Source organism: Epinephelus moara, chromosome 8 (genome assembly GCF_006386435.1).
Source record: "Epinephelus moara isolate mb chromosome 8, YSFRI_EMoa_1.0, whole genome shotgun sequence".
Lineage (NCBI taxonomy): Eukaryota > Metazoa > Chordata > Actinopteri > Perciformes > Serranidae > Epinephelus > Epinephelus moara.
Window position 1 is genome coordinate 36,772,161 of NC_065513.1, and position 9,335 is coordinate 36,781,495.

The 9,335-nt window shown below is 41.1% G+C and overlaps 1 protein-coding gene across 3 annotated transcripts in view; it reads left to right on the plus strand.

The window, feature by feature from the left end:
- suds3 (SDS3 homolog, SIN3A corepressor complex component) overlaps positions 1-1,889 on the plus strand; it is a 13,202-nt gene extending 11,313 nt beyond the window's left edge. For all 3 annotated transcript variants that reach the window (XM_050050654.1, XM_050050656.1, XM_050050655.1), the window contains exon 12: positions 903-1,889. In XM_050050654.1, the coding sequence (XP_049906611.1) occupies positions 903-1,001 (99 nt within the window). In that variant the 3' untranslated portion in view covers positions 1,002-1,889. The remainder of the gene's footprint in view (positions 1-902) is intronic.
- Positions 1,890-9,335: the final 7,446 nt, after the last annotated feature.

Genomic DNA, 9,335 nt, shown 5'->3' on the forward strand with positions numbered 1-9,335 from the left:
TGACGGACGGATCGCCACACTGCCGACATTTTACTCCGCCCGTCACGGCACGCTGTTTGATTGCGTTATCAAAACACGCCACTATTATTCGGCCTTGCTTTTAACTTATTTCACCGAATACCGAATGTGTGTTTTTTTGCAATATTCGGCCGAATATATTCGGTTACCAAATATTCGGTGCATCCCTATTGACAACAATGAATTTGACGCAGGCAAAAACACGGCATGTGTTAAGGGGCTGTCCCTTACAGGAGCTGGCGGAGAGTTTACCTATGCTAAATATGATGAACTGGCACACACATTCAACTTACATGGGGCAGTGGGATTTTTTTAATTTTTAAAGGCCTGGAAATGGTTTGGAGTTAAGTTTGGAAAAGGTTTGAATGTATGTTGTTTTGGCTGTCATGTAAAACATGTTCATAGAAATCCTATTACACAACATTTTTGATTGTTTTTTACATCTAGTGCTGCGCCACTTGAATTTCACCATTATCAGGTGATACACTCAGACCAGAGCAGCACCCTCGCCCCCTGTTGAACTGCCCAAATGAAGTCATGGAAATGAAGTAAAATATTGTGGAAACATTTAGAAAATTCATTTGTAGAAATATCTTGGAGCCCTGACTATAAGAACACAGAACACTGACATTGACTTTTCTTTGGACTCTTAACAAAAAATTTAAGAACAAACTAGAGCTATGGGTGAATGAGGCTCATTGATCACTGGAAAAGTAACACTCATCTTTTCAGGGAGCGTTCTGATGAAAAATGTTGTGTGAATTCACTCCTTGAGCACCCTAGATTTCTAAATGAATATGGATGTGGTTGATATTGACAGCTACTTTAAAATTCATTACGTCTAAATGACTGTATTGAGGAATTGTCTCGTCTATGTTCTCCAGATTTGGGTGAGGAAGACGAGTGACAGTACGAAGATGAGGATCTACCTGGGACAGCTGCAGAGAGGAGCGTTTGTCATCCGTCGACGGTCGGCTGCGTGAAACATTACTCCCCCACCCAACCCCCATCTGTTCATTTATCCATCCATCCACCCGCTCGTTCAGCCCGTTTCCCTACTTGGTGCATCTTAGTTGAGTTTGATATGTGGCCTCTTACTCTTCATCATATGCACTACCCCCCATTACATAAGCATACACACACACACTGTCTTCCATGGCCGAGAATATCTCATCAGATTTTATCTGTTTTCCCACATAAACCAAATGGAGTACAGTGAAAGGGGTCATATACGCAACTGACTGTTTTCCAGCATTATTTGTCACTATGTGGCACGTGTGTGAAGGCGGTTAGTGGTCATAAACGAGCCTGCTTTGTTTTTTGTCTCATGCTGTCAACACAAATCTTTTCTACACCATGCAGTCGTATTTACATTTATCATTAAGTTATTTTCCCTTAGCAGCCTCACGTTGTCCCACAGAAACTGTCTGTTGCCTTTGAGACTGTGTCACTGGTGACGTGTAACAAAGCGAGCACTGAGAAACAGACGAGGAGCTGCTGTAGATCTGGCTGATTATCATGAATGACTGAAGACGACACAGTTTCCTCACACCAGGAGTCATGCCATCTTTCAAAAGAATATGCCTTTTGCACTGTCACCAAGAAATGGCTGCTTGCTATGCTGACGGTTTGTTCTGATCACATGTTGAAAAGTCAGATGTATTAAAATCTAAATTTCTTATTTGGGAAAAAAAATGTATTTTGAGGTTTTTATGTTATAATTTTTTTTTGCCATTTTACGTGATCCTCTCCATGTGAACGATTTCAATTATCTCAAACTGTATTTGCATGTGGAGCACTAAGTTGACTGTTGATTTGTACTGTGTTCCATTTTATTAAAATGTTTCTGCATTTTATTAATTTGATGAAAAGGTTCTTTGCTTTAATATTTTGGAAATACACAAATATGTTCACTGGCATTAAGCTAGTCATGATAAGTACTGTTGCACTTTGTTCTAAAATGAACAATGACAGCAATATAGTCCACGATGAGCAGCGCTAAAATCAACCTGCGTAGTTGTCCCTCCATTGTGACATTAGAAAGTGTCACATTTATCTTGCAAGTGTACTCTTCTTCAACGTTTGCTTTACTTCCTGGATTTTTCCCACGTGGAAATTCTGACCAATCAAGAGCAGCTTTCTCACACAAGGCATTTGATCTGGTCCACTTGAAAATGCTGCCGTGAGAACACAAACCAACTCTAGGCAATTATACAACTTTGTTACAAAATTCGGACCAAAGCAAGAGGTCTGAAAGCAGCCTTAGTCTGTTGTTTGGTGCCGAAAAACTTGTCTGGAAATTGGGAGCGATAAGAATGAGCCAAAACAGTAAAGTTGTAGGTCAGAAAACCAAAACTGTTGAGCTGAAAGACGCTAAAACACTGCAGAGCAGACAGGAACCGCAGAGTGCAGAGGTAATTCTCTGAGGGCGATTATGAGTGATCATCCTCACATGCAAGTAGTTCTGTCATTCATTGTTAAAATACATAATGTAGCTACTTTTTTAATTATTATTTTCCAGGCCTTTATTATATACATAGGAGAATGGCAAGAAATGGGAGAGACAGAATAGGAATGACACACAGCAAAGGGCCACAGATTGGAGTTGAACCCACCCCGGTGAGTTAGAGGGTACCCTGAATATAGCTGCTTCAAATGAGCAAACCTCAGTGTTTGAAAGTAAAAATCTTTCATTGACCCCCTGCAATACAAACATGGATCACCAAGGGTTCATGGACCCCTGACTGAGAAACTGCTGGGGAAGTGGGGGCTCATTACAGAAACTCTGCAAGTTTAAACTCCTGTATTATCTCAGGTGTTCAGGATTTTTGGTATTACAGAAACATGTCTTTTTTTTTTTTTTTGGGCTATTTTGCCTTTAATGGACAGGACAGGTAAGTGTGAAGGGGGGAGAGAGAGAGGGGATGACATGCAGCAAAGGGCCACAGGCTGGACTCGAACCCGGGCCGCCACGGCAACAGCCCTGCACATGGGGCGCCCGCTCCACAACCAAGCCACCGACGCCCCACAGAAACATGTCTACTAACTGCATTTAGGGGAAAAATTCCAATCTTAGGATATGAATTTAGCTGTTACAGAACCATTTAATTTGATTGATTAGCCGCTCCGGCTACTTGTTGCTAAAATTGAATGCCCGTCTTTTTTGTCCATGACTGCGGGCTAGCTAGCCAGCAACGAGTGAGAGTCGCTGGTATTATAGCTTTCCATTTCGAGTAGCCTTCCAGTACATTACATATATACAGGCTGATCGAAGAATCGAATCTACAGTTACAGTCAGGATTTCTTAAAATATGATGGGAGGTCAGTGACAGGATAGGACACAGCCATGAGTTTAGGATTAGCTTCCTTGACAGGAAATTAGGACTATTCCTATCTTTGAAACGGCTGAACAAGCTCATTGTCAAACATTTTATGCCTCTGTGCAAGCGATAGCAGCAGTTGGAGGCATTATGTTTCAGGTTGTCTGTCCCATTTTTGTGAATGAATATCTCAAGAACACCTTGACTTTGTGCCTTAAATTTGGCACAAACGTCCACTTGAACTCAAGGAAGAAATTATTAGATTGTGGTGGTCAAAGATGAAGGTCACAGTGACCTTGCGTCTGTCTCATTCTCATGAACGTGATATCTCAAAAAACACCTTCAGGGAATTTCTTAAAATTTGGCACAAATGTCCACTTGGACTCAAAGATGAACTGACAAGAATTCTGTGGTCCAAGGTCAAGGTCACTATGACCATGCTCCTGTTCTGTAATATTCATAGAACATGCTCATTGTCAAACATTTTTATGCCTCTGTGCTGGCGATCACAGTAGCTGGAGGCGGTATGTTTTCAGGTTTTCTGTCCGTCTGTCCCATTTTTGTGAATGTCTCAAGATCACCTTGACTTTGGGCCTATAAATTTGGCACAAACGTCTACTTGAACTCAAGGAAGAACTGATTAGATTGTGGTGGTCAAAGGTCAAGGTCAGTGACCTTGCATCTGTTTCATTCTCATGAACATAATATCTCAAGAACACCTTCAGGGAATTTCTTAAAATTTGGCACAAATGTCCGCTTTGACTCAAGGATGAACTGATTAGAATGTGGTAGTCAAAGGTCAAGGTCACTGTGACCTCACAAACATGTTGTTGGTTATAACTCAAATATTTACACATTCATGATGACAAAATTTCACACAAATGTCTAATAGGAAAAATGATGAACTAATGACACTTTATATCCAAAAGGTCAAAGGTCAACTTCATGGTGACATCATAATGTTCTGCAAAAAAACAATGTTCTGGCCATAATTCAACACCATAACATTTGAGACATTGGTCAGCTACAAAATTGGTGACACTAATCTTGGGTGCCCATCTTAAAACTGTTGCAGGGTTGAAGATGTATGTGATTTAGAATTTGTAGCTTCTTTGCAGCAACGTCCATATTTTAAGCATTGCCTGCTGTCGTGGCTACATATGAGTCTGGATAGACATGGATGTAAACTGTAACTGCAACGTGACTGGTTCACGGAGGCATACAACTATGAGGCAGTAATTCTAGTTGATAATATCTTTAATTAATCAATAATGTTACTAGTAGGGTAAAGAACAAGCTCTTGAATTGCTTTTTATTTTTCTATCCTGGTGCTCGGTGCTCATATCATCTGTTGGGGGATATTTTTTCACATCGCACTGATTGGCCTGCGTCTCCACATAATCGACCTGACCAAGTCACCTCACAGGTCCGCTCCGCTCACACAGCTGCTCTCAACCATCCCTCCACTTTGTAAACAGCTGAATTGTTTGGCATTCAGCGCAGGTCTCCGCCGGCTGAGCAGCCTGCCTTCTCCCTCTTGTGTGTCCTATCGCTTTAACCGGATGGCATGTTTCACTTCGCCTGACTTAATGACACAGCCTGACAAGGAGGGCAATTACTGTTTTGCCGTGCTGCACAAAAAGCAAGGCTCATCTCAAAAGGCTTGTTGTCCAGAAGCCGTCAGGTGTGATTGCTCAGTCTCTTGCGAAGGCATGAAATGAGCTGATAGTGAATGTGATGACCGTCTGCTCCCTTTATTGCATCTCATGTCTGGCTTTTGGTTAAGGCCAGAATAACATACACTGAGGCATTTTTTATGTGAGCTCTACAGGGTTTGGATTTCGTGTGAGTCTTTTGTGGTTCATCACAAGCAAACAGTTTTTATTGATCTGGAGTCAGGGCAGAAAGAGAGGGGTTGCCAGGGGTGGAATGGGATCCTATCAGAGTCAAATGTGTTAGGTAGTTAGTTAATGACTGTCATGAACCAGATTACTTGTTGGAAAGTCAATAAAATGACTACAAAGAAATGTTAAACAGCTACAGAATCACAAAAAATGACCACAAACAGAAGCAAAACAACAACAAAAAATGAAACAACCACAAAGAGACAAGAAACGACCCTAAGAGAGTAAGGAAAGTAAGGACAAATGATCATAAAAAAGAAAAAAATGACAAAAAGAGATGCACAATGACCACAAAGAGAAGAAATATGACCATACAGAGAGTAAAAATAAACATTAAGAAAGGACAAAAGACAAAAAGAGACGCAAAATGACCACAAAGAGAGAAAAATGACCATTAAGAAAGGAAAATGACCAAAATGGATCAAACATGAGCTCAAAGAGATAAAACGACCATTAAGAGATGCAGCCTTATTGTTTGTCGTCATGTTGTGGGTTTCTTACATCTATATAAGAGGAGTGGGGGCCCTTCTACATGTCGGTGTCCAGAGGCCCATATCTCTGTAATTCATGTGTGTCACGCTATTTGAAGTTACAAATAGCAGCTATTTATTGATTTTATTTCATATTAGAAAGTTGTTAACTTTGCATTCATTTATGATACCGAATAAACAATGTAACAGTTAAAGCAGTAGTTGGTAACTTGTAAAAAATAACTTGTTATATTTGCTAAAACTGTCACACAGTGTCTCTAGCCTGGTGCTTCGCTCGACTCTAATTCTCATTTTACAGCTAAACAGTATACTAATACCATTTTTCCACTCAAATTAGCGTGTGTATGCAGGCTTTTTAAACATGGGAGAAAACGTTAAAAACAATTGATAAACTCCTTTTCCATTGCCAGTAGATGAGAGCTGTGTACACAGCTTGGCAGCAGACGAAAATGTATTTTTTTGTTTATTTTTTCTGGTGTCTGTGTGTGTCACATTTGACATCACAGACGGGCCAGAAAACAGGTTAGAAAGCAGCATGGAGGCCAGTGAAAGTGTTATAGTGATTACTTCTTTTTTACTTCTTACCTACTCAGTCTCTCTCAAAGTCGATGCCGAGTAAATTTTGAAAGATGTTTGAGCGCTGCTTAGATGGAGCAGGACAATATGTTGCGGCGGGGTGCCATTTCATAATGCCGGTAAAGGGACTAAACTTAGCACGTCCCCCTCGGAGTCAATCAGAGCTGGAGCCGATAATAACCAGTGACTACTGCAGAGTCATTTGACCCAGGAGTGAATGCTGATTGTAACCTTTCCCATTAAATACAAAAAGTTAGTGGGTGTTAGATGTTAGTTTCAGCAAGTTATTTTCAGAAAGCTTACCAACTGTAGCTTTAATAATGTGGAGCTCAGTGTTGCCAAGAACACAGGTATTAAACGCAATTTTTTAAAACACATTTTTGGTCATTTCACAAGTTAATTACAAATGTATGCCTGCCTCTTCAAAACACACCCATTCAAACTTTTCTAAAGTCTTTTCTAATTCTAAAATATAAGCAGATGCGGATTCTTACAAGTTTAATGTTTTACTCCCTCTAAACTTTAATGTTTTCTTACACATACATATTACATACACTTAAGTGGTTTGTCGACCCATTACACTTCCTTATAATCTTCACATCTAACCAAGCAGCATCTCTCACACTCCCTTCTCCACATCTCCGCCTTTCAAATGATCCATCGCTTGCTCGTTGGGACTGTATCAGTCTTAAGCTCTCTCTGCAGGTGGCTGTTTGTACTGTCTTAAATCAATATGCTGAGTAAGCAAAGGAAGGAGTGGGAGCACTTGAGCATGTAGACAGTCCTCTGGTGATGAATCAATTTTTTTTTCCCTCATGCACCATGTCTATTCACCAGACTGTGTAAAACACCTGCTGACACTCACCACGTGCAAAAACAAAAGGAAGCTCTCCAGCCGTCCATGACCACAAGTCATTACCGTGCTCTGGCTGCGGTACGAGTGTGTTGGTAAGTCTCACTGGAGCTGTTATACTCTTTGGTGGTTATTGCTTGTGTGCATAAAAAGTCACCCAGGGCATCAATAAAAAATCCACCTCGCAATCTCCCACCAGCCCCAGTTCCAGCACTGAATTCCCTCTTTCATCCTCTTTCCCCTAAATTGAGCATTCGCTCCACTGCATGTTAGCACTTCGATGCATGGCTACAGGGCGGAGAGCTGCATCTCGCTCTGCGCTATCTGGTGGGAACCAAGTGGGATCCAGGCAGACTCAGATTTGCCTCTGGTGGTCTGAAGAGAGGATGGTAGCTCCTTGACAACCCTGCTAGGCCCCGTGTGTGTATATCTGTGTGAGTGTGTGTGTTCCTCTAGTTTATCGCTCTCCAGCAGGTCTGCACTGGGAGAGGAATTCATTTACAGTACAAGCTCCTCATTTGACTCTTGATATTTGACCCAGGGTTATAGAATAGCGTTGCAGCCTCACTGGACCGTTTGGCGTTATTGATCAGTTTAAACATTCATGTCGTTAAGCAGCTCCTGCTCATTACAAACGGTGTCAGTTATTCATACACTCAGCACTATTCTGCGTCACGCACCAAAACTGCATAACATAAAGCAGAACAAAGTTAAATAAATCATCTGTCTCGGAGGCCAGTGTGTGAGCCTCTATAGTGTGTATACTGTATTTCAAATGATAAGTTTGTTTATTGAAAGATTCCTTTATTTGCGCCTGCTCTGCTTTCACAGGTCCGACTTCAAAATGCTCCCCAAATAAAACCGAAGCAAACCATTTGAGAAAAGCTTAACACCAATTAGCATCTTATGCTAGTAAAGCACTTTTAGTTGTTGTTTGAAGCATGAATCTGGTCCATGAAGCCCCTATTAAAATTACTGTTTGGAAGTAATGTGTTTCCCCCGCTTATTATAGCCTGGAAAAGTTAAGCTTGTACGAATTAAACTTCTCTGTGTGTGTGAGTCTTTTTCTTCTCTCCCTCAACCCCTCTGCTAATTCAAAGAGAATTGCCTAATGATGATGGTCTCCTTTAAACAACGTCTATGTTTAGAACTCTTAGCACTTGAAGCGTGTCTCGCAGTCTTTCCCACAGTTTTAAGGGATGCAGCGTTATCACAGTTCGCTTTTACATTTGGAGGCTGAGAGTTCACAAGATTTTCCTGACTGTTCTTAATTTGACCCATGAACATCATGAGAGCAATTACTGCATTGTGCAATATAAAAACTGTTCAATTAAATGACTTTAGGGCAGTTTTACACATGCATAGATTAAGACTTAAATCTATAACGTGATCAATGTACACAGTATGATGTTATGCACTGAACTACCCAACAGCACGGCCAGATTGCCCTGCTAAGGGGCCCTGGGGCAAAAATGAGCCACTGGGCCCCTGTTAACCCCCCATTCCCTTCCTCTCTGTGCAACGTGTACAGTTCTCCTATGCTGGGGTATTATATTGCTCCAGGTTTGTTGTGTGGAGCTTTGATGAAAACTAATTAGGGGTAAACACCATGTAAGCACAATATCATCTGAAATAATGAGGGTCAAGGCAGGGCTTCAGTATCAGGTAATAAAAACAGGACCCATGTGAAACCCTTTATCATGGCAGCTGGTAGTTTGTTGTAATAATTCTGATATTCTTAAAGAAAATTACAATCAACTAGTCCATACCCATTGGTAGCTTTGTCACCTTCTACCTTCACATAGATTATGTACAGCATACCATACCATGACTGAGTCATACCAAAAATTAGAAGAAAAACAACAACATTGGTCCACAGGGGGAGCCACAGCGATTGGTCGCATTTTAGCCATTTGTAAGCATTTTTCTGTTGTTATAGCGCCACCCAGTTGCCAATTAGAGGTAAATTTCTCCAGTCACCTTGAGGCCTCCTGTTCTACATATCTACCAAGTTTAGCAAAAATCCATATGGTGGTTAGGCCTAGATAAGAAATTAGCTCTCTAGCGCCCCCATTTTGTTTGATGGAGTCAATAATGGAGGCATCCCCTCAGATTATGTGTGGTCATATGCCTACAAAGTTGCGTGGTGATGGGTGAAACCCTTGAGATGTTA